Raw genomic sequence first — 22109 nt, 5'->3', positions numbered from 1 at the left:
AGTTCGTTAAACACACTATCAGTCAGGTTTTTTGTAACAAGCTGTGGCTGACATGGAATCACTGCTAAATTAGATAAACTCACACAAACGTTTGAGCGCTTCCTGTATCTAAGATGATTCACCGCTCTTAATCTATTACCTATCAACACAGATATCGAAGCTACTGGCAGGCAGGGCCCCGGCATGTCCTGGAAAGAGTTGAGAGTGCCATACGCCCTTGAGCCTGGACCCAGCAGATATCAGTTTGCAGCGTTTTGTACACACACATCCCTATCAGGCTTTGAAGGGGAGGGAGGACCCACCACCCTGCTCCTCTCATCATAGGAGGGCAGGGTGAGGGCTACACTGTAAGCCGGGGGAGATGGTGCGCATCTCTGCTTCGGTGATTTTGGTGGGCGTTGTTGTGGGGCGGGGGTAAAGGACATGCTGCCAAACCTGCGTGTCGCCTTCATGCGGTCATCAAACTCCAGGGGGGTGGGCGACGGTGAAAGGGTGAGCGGAGAGTAGAGAGAGCTGGGGGATGAATGAAGAGTATCCTCGAAGGCGTTGACAGGGGGGGTGATGGGCGGTGGAGACTCCTCCGTGTGTCTCATAGGTCTCCCATAATCAGAACATTCCTCAGGCGGGTGCAGTGATACTTCTTCAGGGTTTTCTGCGCGATGTGTTGTGTCTTTCTCCTGTTTTGATTCCTCTTGCCGCTTGTCCTTGGCAGAGGGAACAGATTGATGATGCAGGCAGTTGAATATGTTAAAGATAAACAATTTCACTCCTGATTTGTTCAGGCAAACTCCATTTGCCTTGAAAAGATGTCTGCGGTCCCAGAAAAAGTTAAAATTGTCAATAAAATGCACAGAATGGTCAGTACAGACAGTTGAAAGCCAGGTGTTCAGTGCAAACAATCTGCTGAATCTCTCCACTCCTCTTCTGACTGGCGGTAGAGGGCCACTGATGAACACCTCTGCATTTAGAGAGCTGACAGTTTCCAACAAACATTTAAAGTCTTCTTTCAGCACTTCTGACTCTTGTTTCACAACATCATCTGTTCCAATGTGCAGAACCACATTCTTCACAGTCAGATGTTCAGCCCCAATATGCAGGATCTGCTCAGCCAAGTCAGAGACCATATCCTTGGGAAACAGAGTACTTTGGTGTTGTTCTTACTACACAGACCTTTTAAATCTCTTACAGCAGAGTCACCCACAATCAGTCGTTAGCTTTCCCTCTAGCCTTTTACTTTTGGAGTAGCTATTGGTCCTTACCCTGCTGTGTGAAGAGGACAGGTTATCCAGGTCATCAGAAAGAAATCTCCGGCTCTCGGTCAGTGGAGCGTATCTGTTCTGGATTGGCACACTTGGTGGTTTAGGAGGATTTTTTTTAGTTCTCCCTTTAGCAGCTGTCCACGGCTGTTTAGGGGTTGAAGAGGCGCTCTTCCTGGGTGATAACAATGCAGGCCAGCCGGTCGCATCACAGATTTCAGAGCAATGGGCTCTGCCTGTTATCCGTCCTCCCAAATCCCATGGAAATGATTTACTCTTCGGCTTTGCACCCAGAGAGTTCGAGGGAGGACTACCACTTGTAGATTTATTACCCGGTACACAGCCCTCCTGTTCCTTGGAATCCTTGTAGCTGCTAACTAGCTTTGAGTTAGCATACCCCTTTCCATTATTTTGCAACACTGGTAAAGTGGTGTCATTCCCACGACATAGTCCATTCACTTCCACGTTAACTTCCAACCGTTGCATTTTCATTTCCAACACAGCCATCTTCTGTATAAGTTTGTGGAAGTCATCTGTAGAGAACGGAGGCATTTTTCTACCAACTAGCTTAAGCTAAATAGCATGCAGTACCAGGCTTTAGCTGTTGCTAGGCCACGCTACTGAGGTCGTCGTAAAAATGTTGAAATATGGCTGAAATCCTCCGTCTATTTACGAAGATGAACTGTCCCAGTGATAAGTTAATGTCTAGGAGCCGCTGCTCGAAGTTTTCAGAGAATAAGAATAGGATAATCAGCATAAAAAGTAAGCAGAGGCAAGAGCAAGCAGAAAAGCGTCTGCACTGTAAGAAAGATAAGTCAGTGTTTATCTGTTTTAAAAGAAGCAAAGTTTCCATACATAGTCTGCTTGCATTGAAATAAATCATTAAGCAAAATAGCTACTCCACCCCCTTTCTTATGTAGTCTTGCCTGACTCATATAATTAAAGTTGGGAGGAGTTGATTCTATAAGAACAGCTGTGCTGTTGTTTTGGTCTAACCAACTTTCAGTTAAAAACATAAAATCCAGGTTGTGCTTGGTGATACAATCATTGATTAAAAATGATTTACCTGCTAAAGACCTGACATTTAATGTGTTAAGCCAGTTTGAGTGTGTTTGACATACCACCACTCTGACTGTTAACGATAGCACTTGGAATCACTTTTCACAGCTCCGTAAAAGAATAAAAAGTTTCTTAAAATCCTTTTTTGTCAGCTCCGACTGCTGGCGGGCTGTATCGTTAGACCCCACATGGACGATTAGAGGATTGACAGAGGACGGGAGTGAGTGCAGCAGCCCCGGGAGTTCCTCCAGGATAACCGGGACGGTGGCTCCAGGGAGGCAGCGTGTGGCTGCGTTGAAAAATCGGATGTTTCTGATTATGGAATCCCCGATTATTAATGTGGTTGGGGCGAACAGGGGACGAGGGGGTGCCGGTGATTGAGGATGTGGTGACCGAGCAGAAATATCTGGTCTCGGAGAGCATTTTCTTGCCAGCTCAAGGCACGAAAAACTTCCCGAGTGTCTCAGCACGGCCTCTTTGAGGAGTCCACGACGTGAAGAGGTGGTCGCCGGACGGGATGAGGGACGCCGAGTTGACTCCACAGTGGCCTGGGAAGCAGCACAAATGCTGTCGGCTGCCGGCGCAGAAGTTGCAGAGGCGGCAGGGTGCAGATCTGGACGGGTCGGTGCCGCGGGAGCATCAACTGGACGGGCCAGATCATCTGGGCGGGTCAGTGCCGCAGGGGCATCAACTGGATGGACCGGATTGTCGTACAGGGCCGCAAAGCGGTTCCGAAGGCCCAGACGAGGTGGTGAAGTTACCCCATTCAAAAAGCTTTTGCGCACCACTTCAGACCACCTCTCGGAGGACTCAGTTTGACTGAGGCTCTTTGTACAGGTTGTTAAGTTTAAGTTCGTGCTCTGGCACTTTCCGCGTAATTTTCGGTTTGTTCAATTTTGAACGACACAATTTTGAACTGCTCGATCGTGCCCCGCGTTGGGCACCATGTAAATGATACGGTTTTTACTCAGTCCGGGCATAAAAGGTGTGTCCTCACACACCACCTCGAGGTACCGATAAACTCCCTTCTTTCTATACTACCTCCATTCATCAATTTTACATCATTTAACTTTACCCTGTTAGTTCATCCCTTTAGACTTTGATCACAGACCTTAATGAACACACCTCTGAAACCTTGGGATTCAATACCCGTAAAGCACTGCTGCCGTATTTCAGATCAATCGATCACGGCGACCTCCAACATGACACACAATTCTGCAACAGAGTTGACAAGGTGCGACTGACCAGCTGTTACCTCTGGAGACTGTAGTACTCCGTCAGGGATCGATCCTCACCCAAGGAACAGGACGCTGGAATCAATCTGGACTCAGGACTCAAGCTACGTGGGAACAGGTTACACTTCCGTCTGATTTGTCACTTATTCAGTAATAATCAAAGGGGCTACATGAACTTTAGTTTCCTCTCACAAGTGCGAACAGGTAGTTTTATTTAAAGTTTCACAAGTTATAACACCACACATTAATAATAATGAACTGCGTTTTTGCTCAGATACATATTATATCTGCTCCGTCTAGGTTTGCCCCACGACTAGTTAGTATCGGGGTTTCTTCAGTTTTCTGCAAGAGATGCTGAGTTCAAGAGGAACTGCTAGGTCTGCTGATCCGTCTTGCCGTACTACTAATTAGCGTTGGCCAGTTGGTTCAGTCTTTTGCAAGAAGAACTGAGTTCAAGAGGAACTGATTTCCAATGTTCTTCAGTCTCCTTATATCCTCTTCTTTCACGTGGTTTGTCACATCCTGTGCGTTAGAGGTGTCCTTCTTTGTTGCTTTGTGGTTAAATGTTCACTTCCCGCAAGGAAGTGCATAACAGATGTTCATCTCCTCGAAAGAGGAAGTGCGTAGAAAGTTCATCTCCTCGAAAGAGGAAGTGCGTAAGAAGTTCACTCCGAAAGAGGGAGTGCGTAGAAAGTTCATCTCCTCGAAAGAGGAAGTGCGTACTTTGCTACATAGGTCTTTACCCATGTAAGGATTTCTGTTATACATCCCGTTTATATTGCTAAAGCGTTAAACTATACGATACATGACTATGGCATACAGAGTTTTAACACAGTTTTTAACATATTTAAGATTAATATAATAAAATACATTGTTTTCCATTTTCTTCCTTTCTTCAACAACTTTTACTTCTGTGATATCTTGTATTTGATCGTCTACAATGTCGATGTGTTCTAAAGTAGATCCTCTCCTTGAGGAATTGTTGATATCTCGATACTCTCTCTGCCTGTATCAACTAAATCGATGACATCTGATCCAGGTTGGCACACTTCTGTGGTCGACATTTGATTGACCAGAGATATATTTTCCTCCAAAAAACCTTTAGCAGGAACATGATTTTCCTGCTGTTCTGATTCCACTGAGTTTTGTTGCGGGACATCGGATTCTGTGGTTTGACTTACCATATCTGTACATTTGTTTGTTGGAGCCGTTTCTGATGTTTGTGTAGGACATTCTTGGATACCCAATTTGTCTTCAAATGCAGTTTGGACCATCCTACCAGGATCCTCATCATCACGTGTTGTCTCGAGAGGCATTGATATGTAGGGGACATCATGCTTTTCCTCAACCATTTCACAATTCATGTTCTGAACTGGATCCTTCAACTGATTTGATATCAACACCTCTTCGTTTGATGGATGGGTTTCAGCTGAAATGATGGTATTTATAACTGTTGTAGTCGTGTCTTCCTTTGGTGAATTCATTCCTGATGCTTTTAGAATACCACTGGTATCTGCTGTTTGCGGAGTTTCTTGGTACTGGTTTGTACTGACCTGCCTAATGCCAACTTGAGTCACCCCAGGTTGCCACATTCCAACCTGGCTGACTTCTGGTTTCACTGTCATCACATGTGCCATTCCTGATTTCCCAACATCCATTCCAAAAGCTGTTACCGGCACTAACCCCATCACTCCTGGCTGCCCAACCCCTCTTTTACCACGATTTGCACCTCTGGGCAAATTGCCCTGAGACGAGCATGGGTCAACCTCATCTGCATCATCTGGTCTACTCTTATCTTTAACTAACATGTATTCACCATCGGGATTTGGCCCTATCATTTTCCAACCCTTTGCAGGGCCTGAGCCTGGAGACACACCTGGACTACCAGGTAGAAAGAAGGTGGGGCTAACTGGACTGGCAGGGCTTTTTGGGCCCTCAATGCCCTGAATCACTAGCCCAGGAGGAGAGCCTTGGGGCCCACTGACTACATACAAGCCTTGACAATTAGCTCCATGGGACCCCTCTGCTAGCATAACCGTGTTCTGTAGCTGTGGTTGAACTACATAGTGCATGGGCTGAAGTACAGGGTTGGTGGCGTAATAAACTGGCTGTATGAAAACTGTACAAGCTTGATGGGACAGAGTGGCAGAATGATGAGCTTGATGGGGCAGAGTGGCAGAATGATGAGCTTGATGGGACAGAGTGTTGGAATGACTGATGTTAGTAACCTTAGAGTTAGGAAGTGTCATGGATTGATGGGCAGTGCTTACAGTATTGAGGGATGATTTGGAGATGTTAGTAGATGACATGACTGTCTCTTTCTTGACATCAGTATGATCTGTTTCAATGCTTCGCTCAACTTTGGGCATAACAACAGGTTCAACCTTATTTACTGTGGTTTGGACAGCAGCTACTATTTTGTGTGTCAGGGAAGGTGTGGGTGTCGGTTTAGGAGGGGAGCAGATATCAGACAGAGTCTTGAACTTTGGCCCAAGGTCATCGAGGAATTGCAGGTCGTTGTCAGTTTCCAGGGGGCCGCAGTCGCCCACAGATCCAGCAGAGGATCCCTGGCCCTCAAAATGATACTCCAAAGAACAGTCCTTCGCAGGCAAAGCACACATCGCTTTCTGTTTAGGGTAAAGGAATAGCAGACACTGGTGTCATTAATTTCGGAGCATTTCTTTAAAGGTGAAATTCTGTAAAAGTAAAAAAACAGCTGAATGCAAGGCTAACAACGTACCTGTGAGTAGTAATCATTCAGGAACGCGTCAGGTAAGGCTATATGCTCATAGAGAGCGGTTGTGTGAGAGGTCGTGTGTTGTGGTGTGTTTATGCTGATCGCTGCACTGCCATAACCATAGCCAAAATCCCTGTGAGAGTTGTTGTCGACCTCCATCCAACTTTGCCTGGTGTCCCGAAACCTTTCCAAAAATCCATCATGGATTGTCTGGTTATTTTTTATAGTCTTTGTAATAGTGCCTTTGGAATTTGATCCTTGTGCTTTCCCAAATGTCTTTTGGGGACCCAAGGATGGAGCTATACTATGGAGTGGAACTTCCTGAAAAAAGAACAGGAGAATGACAATGTTATCTCAGAAACGCTTATAGTTTTAGCAATATTAGACCTTCCTGTTTGTCCCTGTGGTAACAGGAGTAACTGATCTTATATCCCATTGACCCACTACACTGCTTTCTTTCAACAACATTGCCTAACTTTGTTATGGAACGCAAAGCAGGGTAGGGGGCTAGTACACCATCCCGAGGGTCCGATTGTGGATGTCATGCGAGCAAAACATGGTGAAAACCGTCTGAAACTCCATGACATTTATGAGAGGGACTGCTCGAAAGTAGGATATTTGGGATATCCGTCGTAGCCAGGGTTTACGATCAGTTTTTGGGTGATTTGTACTGAGGAACAAGTATCACATCACCGACGGGTGAACAATAGTGTTTTGGTAACACGGGGTGTTCAGGTAACACTTAAAGACTTTGTTATGGAACGCAAAGCAGAGTAGGGGGCTAGTACACCCTCTGGAGGGTCCGACTGTGGATGTCATGCGAGCATAACATGGTGAAAACAATCAGTCTAAATTAACAATCGGGACGGAGATGTTCGGATTTCCAAAGGGAGGTTCTGTGAATAAATAAAAAATCAAGAACCGAAATAATTGAACTATTCATATCTTAGACTGCACTGTAACTTTTATCTTTTAATGTTTATTTTATTAGCTTTTCTTTTTAATGACTGTTTTTAAATGTTTTTTGTTTTTCTTTTAATGTTTCTTTTATTATCTTTTACTGTTTTTAAATGTCTTTGTCTGAATGTCTTTCATTTTTGTAAAGCACCTTGAATTGCCTGGTGCTGAAAGGTGCTATAGAAATAAACTTGCCTTGCCTTGCCTCGCCTTGCCTTGCCTTGATCTCTATACAGACGTTCATTTTCAATAATATTAGGATATTGTCTGATTCTCTGTATTGATAAACTAAAAATAAGAAGTTAATGTATACTTTTCTTCCCAAAAACAACAACATTGCAAGCCAACCTTATCCTCGCCTCTGCCTTCAGTGTGGTAAGAGATGAGTTGCTCTTTGGTCTCCCATGGCATGTCAAGAAAACTGTCTGGAAAAAGTTCTGCTCCACACTGACAAAACAGCACGAGAAGAGGAATAACTGCAGAGAGAAGCACAACATTCAGTTCAATGTTAAGCCAAGCTCAGTTGAGCTCAAAGGCTTTTTTTACAATTATTCCAAGATCTTAATATTTCAAGAGTATTTAATATTAGCAATGTTAGTTTAGTCAATTTATTGAACATGTCAGAAACAAAAAAATATAACAATAATATATATATATATATATTCTCTTTTTTTCACTCAGATTAATAATTATAACAAAGTACCAAAAAAACAAAAAAAAAAACATAAAACATTAGGTTATCGTCATCAGCGACATGTTTGTCTTGTTAATCTTTTTTTTTTTTTACAAAACAATCAGAAAGAAATTACTGTTTACAATTACAAGAAATAACAACAAATGGGATTTTACAGGTCCTGTTCATAACCATTAATGATTTGACTCCTAATGCAATGTTATTCATACTGTTAAGAATACATCTAAAAACAGAGAGTTGGGAATTGGGAGTAACTTTCATATCATTTTTTAAGCCATACTTATTTAGGGCACTTATTCAATTATCAATCACTCAATCAATGTTTATTTATATAGCCCAATATCACAAATGTTACATTTGTCTCAGTGGACTAATTATGTTATTCAGCACCACCACTGATGAATGTATGCTCCCTTGTATATAAATCACACTGTTAGTACGTGTTTCTTGTAATGACTTGGACTTGGATATACTTTATTAATCCCCGTGGGGAAATTGTTTCTCTGCATTTGATCCATCCTAGTGTTAGGAGCAGTGGGCTGCCATTTTGAACAGCGCCCGGGGAACAGTGTAGGGAACGGTGCCTTGCTCAGGGACACCTCGGTAGCACTTGGTCTTTCCGGGACTTGAACTGGTGACCTTCCAGTTGCCAAGCCAAGTCCCTATCGACTTCGCCACCACCGCCCTAAATTCAATGCATAATGGTTTGATTTTCATTAAATACATTCAGGGCCGGACCGGGACAATAAATCAGGCCGGGAATTAAACCCCGCCAAGCCGCTACCAGTTTTTTCTGTACCGTTTTGCTGGATTTATTTGTGAATATTTACAGCGGTGCTGCCCATAGCGATCGCCCTATAATTTACATCTACTAGCCAATAATAAACATATGGAGAGGGGTTACTATTTAAAAACATGTTTTAAGTGGGGGTGGACCTCCAATCCTCTAGGGGGGTCCGGGGGCATGCTCCCCTGGTAAGATGTTTTTTTAAATGATCAATCTGGTGCATTGTGAGGGGGAAATTAAGAGATCTACGGGAACATCTGTATGAAACAGAACTGCATACATTTCAATAATCATACAATCATAACCCTAACATCCCATTTCCAAACACTGGAACTTGTTTATTTATTTTTGGTTCATTTATAGCTGTGAGTGTGTCTGTGCTCCTGAATCAGCCTCTCCCTCCTCTCCCTCCTCCTCTCCCTCCTCCTCTCCCCCTCTCCCTCTACCTCTCCCTCCTCTCCCCCTCTCCCTCCTCCTGTCCCTCCTCTCCCTTCTCTCCCCCTCCTCTCCCTCCTCTCTCCCCTCCTCCTCTCCCCCTATCCCTCTCTCCCTCCTCTCCCCCTCTCCCTCCTCTCTCCCCCTCCTCCTCCTCTCCCCCCTCTCCCCCTCCTTTCCCTCCTCTCCCTCCTCCTCCTCTCCCTCCTCTCCCCCCTCTCCCTCCTCTCCCCTTTCTCCCCCTCTCCTCTTTGAGGCAGCAGCAAAGACTAGTTTTAGCTCTCAACAAGTTTTAAAAGTGTATCTTACCTTTTTTCACCTATTTAATTTGTTTTCTTTTTATTCATGCATATTTTACTAATCACTCCCCCCCTCAAATGGAAATATGTGTTTACATAAATGGTGACCAAACCGTTTGAGACCCACTGAGAACTTAGACTAAGTTAACTATTTAAACCCTCGCGCTCGTGGAGCCTCGCAACCGTGCCGCGCCACATAAGCGCATAGGCCATCGGGAAACATCCCGGTCCTCCCGATGGCCAGTTCGGGCCTGAAAACATTTACTAGCTTGCTTAAAAACTAGCACTGCACTTAGTTTGAGAAATAAAGGACTATTGGATTGTTTTTTGATTAAGAAGGCACTTATGGTAAAGGCATCAGACATTAAATAGTGTTATCGACCCATCCGTAATAATCCCTAATAAGGTGTACTGTAGGCATTTGTTAAAGATCAACTTACACAGCAATAAGCACATTGCCGATAGCAGGAGGCTGATCGCTGGGACAGAGAGCTCGGTTGAAGTAGTTTCTAATTTGGCTGCCCTTATCTTGCAGTCTTTTGTCTCCGCACAGGTGCACACGTCCACGGTAAAAATTTCATTGGATGGGCAAGACAGACCTTGAGCATCCAACACCTCCACCTGAACCTCATATAAGCCAGGCCAGAGTGGATCATGAGAGTGAAGCGCGGCACTCGTCTCTGTTGGCAACAAAGGAAAAAGCACTGTTAAAAAACATAGTATTATCATTATTACTTTAGCTTGTAACCTCAGTAATATTACAGTTTAGTGATACTAAAAGAATATAACCACACACATCACAAATAATGCTAATAGAAAGAAAATCGTTTATCAGTTTTTTTCTTCTGCCTCCAACCACTTGTTCTTACCATTGACGACTTCTACGTCCCAGCTCCCTCGTGTCCCATCAGGTACGACTCTGAATGTGAATGGAGCTCCGTTGGGATCAAAATCCTCATCAAATGCAGTGACATAGACAGTTGTTTCATCAGCGCACTGGGTGCTGTGGGTGGTGGTCAGAGTGGGACAGTGGTCGTTGGAGTCGAGGACTTGAATGGCTATTGTTCCTGTGGCGGTCTTTGATGGCCTGTCTGAGGATGACAACAGTTTAGTAAATCCAACAGCACAAAGACTGGAGTGCATCACAGCATATTATAATATAAAATAAGAAGTACTTTATTGATTGACGAAATTGGGAAATGTTTGCGTTGCAGCAGCATAAAAAAACAAGGCATTGGAGAAAACCTTAACGTCCTAGTATAACTCCATATTTATATTAATAGTGTCTGCAGTATTTGTTATGGAGGTCTGTTTTGTTGAGTTATTGAGAGTCCTCCAGTACGGAAAGACAGCGCCTATTCAAACAGAAATGAATCAAGAAGCCAACACGATTATGAAGTAAATAGGGGATTACCATCTGTGATCGCCAGAATCTTGGCGATGTAGGTACCATTCACCACAAAAGGTGACTCTCTGTCTGGTACCCTGTTGAGTTTAATCTCAGCTGTTTTTTCATCGATGGTAAACCAGTTTTCTGGATCAAAGGCTTTGGCATAACTAGGAACAAATAAGTAGGAAAAAAACATTAACATAAGTAATACACAGTAAACCAAAGAAGGAGAAGAAGGATTTGGTTAAAGTAATACTTTCAACATTTGGGGAAAAACACATCACTTTATTGATGAAAATTACCGTACTTTTCGGACTATAAAGCGCACCTGCATATAAGCCGCAGCAGCTAAATTGTCCGTCTGTCTTGCTCTCATTCTGTCTCTCGGTTCCACTTTTACTTTGGCGCGCTACCTGTGTCACTCTTTTCCGGCCTCCAGCTTTTCCTGCTGGAGCCCGCCGCTTAAAGGTGGTGGGCGCGGACCGGTCATAGAGCCCGTAGTGTTAAAGGTGGTTAATTTTACCGGTAAAATCCATAGGTTTAGGAGGTTCCCTAGTGGCCGTTAGCTGGACAAACAAAATGGGGAAAAAAGTCGCGGCTTATAGTCCGAAAAGTACGGTATGTGTTTAAGTATGAAGCTAAAGCCAGGAGACAACTAGCTAAACTAAGGACATAGGGAAGTCAACTGGTCAAATGGAACCTCTGAGACGGTAGACATGGCAGAGGAAAGGGATATTCACTTCAACAATTTGTCTTGATGGAACAAATGATATCCAGCTACGGAAAAACTGAAGTTTCTTTTCTTGTCGCATTAGCGTGTTCAATGTTTCAGAAAGCTGCAGAACATAAGAATTGCAAGCTGCTGCAAATGTTAACATGTTTTTATTAGAGCTGTCAGTCGATTAAAATAGTTAATCGCGATTAATCGCAAATTAATCGCACATTTTTGATCCGTTCTAAATGTACCTTAGAGGAATATTTTTCAAGTTTTTAATACTCTTATCAACATATGAGTGGACAAATATGCTTTATGCTAATGTGTATTATCATTTGAACAATGACAAATATTCTCATGAATATTAAACACAACAACCTGGAACCTCTCTCATACAATACAAATGGGGTGTGTGTGTGTGTGTGTGTGTGTGTGATGGATCGTTGGAGCGATGTGTAACTCAAGGCACATGCTCGAACCGGAGCTGCCTGGACGCTGCAATCATGTTGCGCACTATCCGCGCTGAGTGTGCTGACTTCTCCTACAATGTCCCGCTGTCTGCTTCCTGCATCAAGTCAAGTGCTCGGCGCAGTTGTGGCGAAATGTCGCTCCTCTGTTTTCATTGAAACAGCTCCTTATATCCGTTAGCGCAGCTAGCTAGCACCCGATGCTAACAACAACAATGCGCGTAAGGTCTCTCTCTCGCTCGCTCGGGCCCCACACACACACACACACACACACACACACACACACACACACACACCCTCCCGGTCCTCCCGGTGGCCAGTCGGTGCCTGCCGGTGAGCGTGGAAGTGTGGTCTGCAGCAAGCTGTCAGCATCAGCTTGTAGATGGTATTTTAAACTCGATGCGCTCGAAAACTACGGGGCCGCTGAGGAAAAAAATACACATGCGTTAATCGCGTAAAAATAATTAGTGGTGTTAATTTTTATTTTGCGTTAACGCGTTATTATGCAAGTCTTTGTTCCGAACGAAGCATTAATGTGGTCATCTCCTTACTTATCATATAACGCCACCATTAGTTTGATAGACTTCGTTTTGAGTGGTATGGTTTGAAAACTATTGGGTTGTAAAGCAAATAACTGTAAAACAAATCAAATTCCCATCAACTCTATCTGTACTTTGGGATACTGCTAATTCTCAAATGTTAGCATGCTAAATTGCTAAACTAAGATGGTGAACATGGTAAATTAGTGGTTAAAGTAATGTTTCCTGCAGCATGACTTACTTGACATCTTCAGCTGGTAGCCCTGTGTCTGGATCGATAGCAGCAAACACTGTGATCACTCCATCTTCAGGTGCTTTATTTGGATCTTCTGATACAGGAACATTCTTGGTGGTTGGAATGAATGCTGGATCCTCTGGAATGTTTTTCACTGCTATCTTAATGGAATAGCTCTTTGGCTCAGGCTTTGTTTCTGGTTTGACACCTGGCTTAATACCGACACCCAGTCCAGGCCCAACCCCAACATCTGGCTTAAGTCCAGGACCAGCCCCGCCTTCACCTCCACCTCCACCGCCACCGTCACCTTCACCTTCACCGTCACCTTCACCTTCACCTCCACCGTCACCTCCACCGTCACCTCCACCTTCACCTCCGCCGCCGCCGCCGCCTCCACCTCCACCTCCGCCTCCACCTCCGCCTCCACCTCCGCCGCCGCCTCCGCCTCCGCCTCCGCCTCCGCCTCCACCTCCACCTCCACCTCCAGCACCCGCTCCAGGAGCCACAGGATTACCCTTTCCAATCTTGACCTCCACATCCATTAATATAGCATCACCCCTCACAAAAGGAGTTACGTTTGAAATGATCAGGCCAAGCTCAAGATTCTGGACATCTTCATAATCCACAGCCTGTTTGGACCGGATTGTAGAGGAAAAAGCAATTGAGTGAAAGGACAAGAACAGATACGATGCAGCAAGCAAATGTTAGGGCACCACTCAACACTTGTTACAGTAAGTGTGATAAATAAAGTACAATGGTGTTAAAGTCACATGAATACCTTAATCAGCTTCAAGACGCCCTCATTGGTTTCCTTGTCCGTCTCAATTGAAAACAAGTTATCCTCATTTCCTTTGGTGATTTTGAAGACAGTCAACCAGTTGTCTGAGTGTCGAAGGTCTTCATCAATAGCTTTGATTCTCATCACAATTACATCGGCAACATTTTCCTCCACTTCCCCATCGTACTGCAAACAGAAAATATGAATCGAAACATTAGATCAACAGTATGTGTCAAAGTCTTACTGTCAGCTGTTCTGTTTACAAAACTGGTGTTTTTTGCTTGATGTTTCCAGTTATCATCAAAGCATCTACTCTTCAGAAGTAAAAGGCAACCGATAGGGTTTGGGGAAAGAGGCCAGTTCACGATCGCTCTCCACATATATGATGAGACGCATGTTACCATGTGTCCAGTGGCGGCCGGCCCACCTCTTTCCAGATACAAAACAAAAAACAAAACAAAAATTAAATAAAAAAAAAAATATTTAAAAAAAAGATATTTAAAAAATATATATATTTTATATTTTAATTTTTAATGAACAAGGTAAATATCATACAATTGGTATCACACAAATGTATAATCTACAATACAATCTCGTTTAAAATTGTGTTACGATGTCTAAAGTTACTGATAAGTCACATGTTTCCTGCCTGGCCTTGCCCATGGCATTAGTTTATCATTACGGGGCAGAGCCCCCGGGCGAAACAGCAGCAACCAGCACGTTGCAAAAGTCTCAATAGTAAACTGTGCCGCCGAAACATAATTTCAGCCAATCAGCGCCGTCAAATATTTTGGTCACGTGGGCGCTCACGTTGGCGCCCATGTTGCTTACGTGCGTTGACGTGAGTTGTTTTTTAGACTCGTGAGTAACCAAGGTGACGCAGTATTTGGATGAGAATGGTGTGCAGGTGGAGTCGCCGGAACCTCAGTCCGCCCAAGAGCTACTCTCCAATCCTTTTGAAAGGAGAAGTTTGGGAGATAAATTGATACTTAAAGACCTTGGACCGGACCAACCCGATTTGTATATATCACAGCAAGCTCGTGAAAAAGACAAAACGTATCAACAAGGCTTCTCACATGGCTAGCTGGATGCAAACAGGTAAATGCTATCTTTTGTTTCCCATGCTTGCTCTTCAAACAGCCGGGGACAGATACGATCTGTTCAGAAACTAGACAAAAGTTAAACAAGTACAAACCACAGACTGTCTGTGTCATGGAGAATACAGTCGCTGGTTTATTTATGTCTGTAGGCCGTTGTTGTGAGTGTGGACGGTCGGAGCATATATAGCGTTAGCTTAGCCAAGCTCCATTCAGGACACAAGCATTCTAAAAGGTGTTTCTCTGCCGTCTGTTTGCAGACTTGTCAAAGCATTAATTCATGGTTTTTACTAACCGGTATCAGTATGTTGTTACGTCGGTATCATTTAGAAACGTGTATTACAATTTAATCACGGTAAAATATGTTCATGTTGTTGTAGCTCCCGAGCCAGCGCGTCTTGTTTGAATGATGCGAGTAAACACAGCTGGCAGCTGCGGTGAAACTCGAGCAACTAGAGCGATGCGATAGGAGCGTTGAGAGCGAAGCGAATATTCGCATCGCGTCCGGTCTGAACGCAGCATTAAAGCGAGCTCCGCGCTGCACTGGAAACGCGCCATTACATCACCAGAAGTCCTAATTTAAGGGGTAATTTCTCCCAAAACATTTTTTTTTACTCACTCTATCAATAGCCCCACCAAAAATATTTTCCACCAGCCGCCACTGCATGTGTCTCATCATAGTTGCAGAGGCCAGTGGCTATGTTTTACATCGCTATACTTTTGTCTTTTTGTCTTCATTTGAGGAGCACGAATGAACAATGAAAGAGATACATTCATCAACATAAACAAAGGAGGTGTGGGGACTGAATTAAGTGCAGTGGACTTGACAGCACTAGACTAGACTTTGTACTAATCAGCACCGAGGAGTATCAGATATCTGTTGCATAAAAACTGAACACTGCTGCTTCTCATAATGTGGCCACTAGTGTGCCCTTAAGTAGAGTAAGGCACTTAGCCCTTAGTTACTCCATGCACAATGTCCCTGCAATCGGTAATTGTTAGGGGTGTAACGGTATCCGTATTCGTACCGTCACGGTTCGGACGTCACGGTTCGGCACATGCAGTCACACGACGAATACGCCTTTTTTTTACGAGTGGAAAAAAGGTCTGTCATTCAGGGCAGTATCTACTACACTATATATAATCCAGGGGGCGGTATTGCGCCTAAAAGCTGTTTGCCAGCCGCCCTTAAACAACAAATGAAGAACAAGAAGAAACACAACAACAAAACAAAATACAAAATACAAGAAGAAAAGTTAGTATGGCGATTTCAGATAACACACAGGTAGTGATGGCAAAATGAAGCTTTGAATGAAGCATCGAACCACTTGGACAATTGTGTCGGAAATAGGTTCATTTCTCGAAGCTTCAGTTACAGCGACCTCTCCTGGCGAAGTGCAAGGCTGCAGTGGGTTTAACGTATCTTTGCCTTGAAAAATATTCGATGCACACACACTAAGACTGAATATCATGTTCTATTTGCAATTAAAGATTGATAATTGTGTGTATTGGGTTATTGAGAAGAGACTAGAGAGTGCTGGACATTTTTTTGGGAGGAGACGGCCTTTTATCGGTTATTAAAGTAGATTATGCACTTTATATACTATTTTTTATGTCAATATTTTTAACTATTTATTCCCCCGTATGATTGTATGTCCTATTGCTGTGTTTTTTGGTGTTATGTATTTGTTTGTATATTTTTTTGCACACTGGGACAGAGTTGCACTCTGCATCTCGTCATACTCTGTGTATAGTGACAATAAAAGGCTTTAACTTAAACTTTAAAATACATCCATCCCGGGCTTTGAACCAGCGAGGACATCGCCGCATTCGGGCCGCCGGCTCTACCCACTGGGCTATCTATTCCTTCAAATATTGAACTGTTTTTATATTACTGATAATTCTCTTTTTGTTCACAGCTTCTCCACATTTCGAAGTGTTTCCCGAGCCAGAACGCCCTATCTTTCTTCCTGGCTTGCTCTATAATGAAACTACAATTCAAATGCAATGCCAACAGCAACTCAACAATAACAACGCAAACTACGACAACAACCCACACATTGCGCATTGTTTAGAGTGGTCATAAAGTGTTGAAGCGCTCAAATTTGAAACTGTTTCAACCTGTCACCTGTCAGAATCGAGACGAGGCAGTGCATTGAATCGCGTGAATGAACCACGAACCAGTCAAGTGATTCATTCAGGAAATGAAGCAGTTGCTGCTTCTGACGTCACGTGTCACGTGATTTGAAGCAAGCTGCGAAGCACTGCTTCTATGGAATAGGAAGTCCAGGGTTGAAACTCCGTTCGAAGCTTCAGTGTCAAACTGCCATCACGACACACAGGAGCTAGAACCCACCTACTTCTTTTAAATCAGCTGTGTGGGAACATTTCGGGTTCCCTGTGGACTAAAATAACGATGGAGTGTGCGAGTGGTGGATCGGACGAGGACGGTGTGTCGGCGTTGTTCGATAGCGGTGCGGTATGCTAATGGTGCACACACGCCACACATGCTAAATCATATCAGAAGGCATCACCCAGATTTTCCAATCACCGGAGCCCGGCAAAAGACAACCGCAGTTCAACAGCTGATCCCCGCTGTTTTTAAGAAGCCAACAGACATGAAAGCCGTGAGACCAAAATAAATAACGGAAGCTTTTGGCATATGTTTTTCAACGACTTTGCGCTCTTGAAACACTTTCTTATTATTTATGATGTAATATTTTCAAGACATTCTTTTTAGTTTTACAGCTTGATGAAACCTTTTTGTTTGACATCAGCCATTATAGATACTATGGCCATCTGAGTGTGTGTGGTACTGTTTATGGTTTGTTTTTAACTGTTTAATACAGTTAATTATTCAAAAATGTCAGAGTTCCTTATTGTTAAACTGAAACGTGCACTACTGTTAAAAAATAAATAACAACAAACCTGGAATTATGCATTTGGGACTTTTTTTTGCTTTTTCTTGTTGTACCGAACCGTGACCCCCAAACCGAGGTACGAACCGAACCGTGACTTCTGTGAACCGTTACACCCCTAGTAATTGTAAGTCGCTAAATGAAATGTAATGTGGCAGATGTTAAGACTCAGTGCTGAGATAAGAAAAGTAATTGAATCCTTGACTTGACCCTTGGGACACTAGCCTTCTTGATGTTACTTTTAATGTGCAGTTAAAATGTCACATTAGCTTGTAGATGTTAAAGAATAAAGGCCCCAGGAGCCTTGAGGAAATGTACGTATTACACATTCAGTATTTACTAGGGCTGGTGGGACAGAAACATGGAGAAAGGTACCGAACTCTTTCATGGACATTTTACGTCTCTTCCAGACGGCGGAGTTGACAGAACCAGAGTTATTTGTAACCACTGCAAAGTAGGATTTTATGATCACTGACGGTGACTTCTATAACAAACTAGATACAATGTTAATGCCCTTGCAGTGGCAAATAGCTTTGGTTTGATATTTGATAATGTTGAAGTTGAGATTTACAAGAAATGTTTTAACTGCTACTGTGTAAAGGGAATTACAAAGAATTACTAACAAAGCACTTATATACTAATAAAGGACTGGCTTATTTATACCCAGTTGAGTAGCACTTGAAATACTTGGCTCTATGAAACCTGATGTACTTTATGATTCTGTTTTCTTCAAGGTTGTGTCTTCCTGGTCGAATGTACTTATTGTAAGTCGCTTTGGATAAAAGCGTCAGCTAAATGCAATGTAATGTAATAATGTGAATACTACTGTTAAAAAGTACCTTATTTGTTTGAAGTGTTTGCAGACCAAATGTTGTTGCACTTTTAATATAGCAGTACTTTTAAAATAAAAGTTTGCAATACACAACTTTTGTTTTGCACATAACAATGTGATTAATCGCAGAAAATCATGCGATTAAATTGTTTTATTGTTGCTCAGCACTAATAACTGATTAACATCAGTTCAGTCCTGTGCCAGAAAGTCCCACCCCTAAACCACTGACCGTACCTGTAACCTGTCAATCAAAATAGTATTTTTGAACATTAACTTGAATATTCTTTAATGCAACTAGTTTGTATCTGCTGCTTCATACTTTGAAGGCCCGGACACACCAATCTGACAACAAAGACGGACACAGACGGACCCTGACTGTTGCGTCGCCTCACGTCTCTGCGTCTTGGCCATGTGTCGCACTGGAACACACCGCAAAGACTTCAGCCGACGGCCAAGAAGCACGTAAGAACTGCGCATGCGTGAGTGGCAATAACTCTCCTTACCATCAGGCGGCGGTAGTGTGCATTCGTCATTCAAAATATAGCAACAAATAGCGTGTGTGTCTCTACAGCGAGAAGCTCATGGGCTTTCCCGAACCTGTGTCGAGAGTCAAATTAAATCTCAGATTTGATTCAACATGTTGAATCGGCGGGTTTTCGGCTGAAAAGACCCGACGGTGCGGGACACACCAATCTGAGTAAGGCCTGTCGACGCTCATCGTCGGCCTGACCCTGACGCCGATAATCGGCCTGGTGTGTCCTTAACCCTTCAGCCGTCTAAGAGTAGCAGTGGCATCACACTTTAATGTGCTCTATGAAAACATGGCTGCACCTTATGCACAGACCTGCACCAGGATATATGTGGTTTCAAGGCAGGTCACTCCACAGAAACTGCCCTCCCTGCTGTCACTGAGGAACTGCACACTGCTAAAGCAGCCTCCCTCTCCTCTGTCATCATCCTGTTGGACCTGTCTGCTGCATTCGACACGGTGAATCATCAGATCCTCCTTCGTGCTCTCCAAGAACTTGGAGTTTCAGGCTCTGCACTTTCCCTCCTCACCTCATACCTCAAAGACCGCACCTACAGGGTCACTTGGAGAGGGTCTGAGTCTGACCCTTGTCAATTAACTACAGGGGTCCCTCAGGGCTCTGTTCTTGGTCCCCTCCTCTTCTCCTTGAACACAAACTCGCTCGGATCAGTCATTAGCCGGCATGGTTTTTCATACCACTGCTACGCTGACGACACCCAACTAATTCTGTCCTTTCCCCGCTCAGAGACCCAGGTCGTCACACGCATCTCTGCTCGTCTAGCTGACATCTCTCAGTGGATGTCTGATCATCACCTCAAGCTCAACCTTGAAAAGACTGAACTGCTTTTCCTTCCGGGAAAAGATTGTCCCACTCTTGACCTGACAATCAACATCGGCACCTCTGTTGTTTCCCCGACTCAGACTGCAAGGACTCTGGGTGTGATCCTGGATAACAACCTGTCCTTCACTGCAAACATAGCTGCTACAACCCGCTGCTGCAGATACACGCTTTACAACATCAGGAGGATGCGTCCCCAGCTGACCCAGAAAGCCACGCAGGTTCTGGTACAGGCTCTCGTCACCTCACGCCTAGACTACTGCAACTCCCTCCTGGCTGGTCTACCTGCATGTGCCATCCGACCTCTGCAGCTCATCCAGAATGCCCATCAGTTCCCATCAGCAGAAACACGTGGGTTTGCTATCCTGGCTCCAAAATGGTGGAATGAGCTCCCATTGACATTAGGACGGCAGAAAGCTTACACACCTTCCAGACTGAAAACTCATCTCTTTCGACTCCACCTCGAGCGATAGAACTACTAACAAAGCACTTATATACTAATAAAGGGCTGGCTTATCTAAAGCCAGTTGAGTAGCACTTGAAATGTTTTTGCTCTATGAAACCTGATGTACTTTATGATTCTGTTTTCTTGAAGTTTGAATTTTGTTGGTCGAACGCACTTATTGTAAGTCGCTTTGGATAAAAGCGTCAGCTAAATGCAATGTAATGTAATGTAATGTAATATATCTGACTAGCACTTTTCCATTGATGGCTTCCGGACTGTTTAGACCAACAAGGATTGCACCAAGAGCTTCACCATGTCTTCACCTTAGTCTTCAGATTCAACTGAGTTTAATTATCAATTGAAAAATCAACATTATAATCTGGACCTGCAAAAAAGACTAAAATGATCCCAAATCGTCTGAAAATGAATGTTGTCAATGCTTAGTTAAATCGTTAAAGTAAAGGCAACGTGTCACATGACAGACACCATCTCTCTTTTCATTCACCTCTTCCCTTTGTTCTCTCTCCCTCTTAATTATCTGCCTCTCACACCTCACTTGCTATATAACTTGTTCTGCAATAGGCTTTGTGTCGCAGTTTTAAAAATGACAGGAATAATTAAAGAAAAGTTTCCATTTTAAAGCTCTGATGCACTTTGAGACAAACATTAAGTGGTTAGCTTAAGACCATCTTGTTCCGTAAACATCTGACTGATAGTCATTGCCCAGCTTAAAGCACTCACCTTCAGAGCTTGCTTAAACGATGCAAGCTCTGTGGTTTTCAGAATCCAGTGCGGCTGCTGTAAACAGTCGAGAGAGACACCCTCCCCAAGCTGACCAACAATATAGCCAAAATAAAAGTCAGGACCTCTCTAAGGCTTGCTGGTTGTTGTGTGTATACATACTCCTGCCAATAGGGGGCACAGTGTAACCACAGTAACATACAATGTTAAGAGAATAAGTGTATGCCGGGAGTTGATGCTGTGGTGGTTAAGCATGAGTAACAGTAAAGAAACGAGTACCCATATCCTCTGCCCCGTGCTTTATTAATGTTAATACACAACACCGGTGTCTGTCTGTGGGTTTACGGAGCACTCTGTTCCATATGCAGTGCATTTTGTGGGATCAGAGCCCACATTTTAGGTAATACAGTAGGCTCACTGTCTTATAGACTCCGACACAATCAAACTTATTTTTGAAACAAGTAGCGTCACCTCTTGCAGAACGACTGCAGGTTTGCATTCCTCACTTTCCAACCAATTGCTTTACAACCAAAGTCCATTAAAGTCTACCTTGCATCCGACACTGAAATAAGGTAACATACTTATTTTGAGCAGAGATGGAAGACGTATAGATATTGTACTTGAGTAAAAGTAGAAGTACCAGAGTGTAGGAAAACTTTGTTACAAGTAAAAGTCCTGTAATCAAAATGGTACTCAAGGAAAAGTACAAAACTATTAGCATCAAAATATACTTAAAGTAAAAGTAGTCATTGTGCAGATTGGTCCATTTCAGATTAATATATACGATATGTTTTATAATGATTGATCATGAAAGTGTTCTCAAAGCTGGTGGAGGTGCAGCTAGTCTGAAGTACTTTGTAGACTGCAGGGTAGCTGGTGGAGGTGCAGCTAGTCTGAAGTACTTTGTAGACTGCAGGGTAGCTGGTGAAGGTGCAGCTAGTCTGAAGTACTTTGTAGACTGCAGGGTAGCTGGTGGATTTACTCCAGGTGGAACTAAAGTCTGATTCAACACTTGATTAGATTTCATATCATTCATCCAGATCTGTGAAGTAACTAAAGGTATTAAATACATGTAGTGGAGGAAAAGTACAAGGTTGCACAATGTAAATACTCAAGTATCTCCAAA

General features: G+C 43.5%; 1 protein-coding gene across 1 annotated transcript in view; it reads right to left on the bottom strand.

The window, feature by feature from the left end:
- Positions 1 to 3759: 3759 nt before the first annotated feature.
- The window catches only part of LOC117448536 (desmoglein-2.1-like), a 30160-nt gene continuing 11810 nt past the window's right edge, over positions 3760 to 22109 (bottom strand). Inside the window, exons 7-14 of the mRNA XM_034085845.1 lie at positions 13584 to 13769; positions 12812 to 13434; positions 10874 to 11016; positions 10329 to 10550; positions 9900 to 10139; positions 7593 to 7720; positions 6291 to 6608; positions 3760 to 6177 (exon numbers count right to left, since the gene is read on the bottom strand). Coding sequence (XP_033941736.1) covers positions 4504 to 6177; positions 6291 to 6608; positions 7593 to 7720; positions 9900 to 10139; positions 10329 to 10550; positions 10874 to 11016; positions 12812 to 13434; positions 13584 to 13769 — 3534 coding nt within the window. The 3' untranslated portion in view covers positions 3760 to 4503. The remainder of the gene's footprint in view (positions 6178 to 6290; positions 6609 to 7592; positions 7721 to 9899; positions 10140 to 10328; positions 10551 to 10873; positions 11017 to 12811; positions 13435 to 13583; positions 13770 to 22109) is intronic.

This window comes from Pseudochaenichthys georgianus, chromosome 6 (genome assembly GCF_902827115.2).
Source record: "Pseudochaenichthys georgianus chromosome 6, fPseGeo1.2, whole genome shotgun sequence".
Lineage (NCBI taxonomy): Eukaryota > Metazoa > Chordata > Actinopteri > Perciformes > Channichthyidae > Pseudochaenichthys > Pseudochaenichthys georgianus.
The sequence above is the reverse complement of the archived record's forward strand: the minus strand, read 5'-3'. Positions and strand labels throughout refer to the sequence as shown.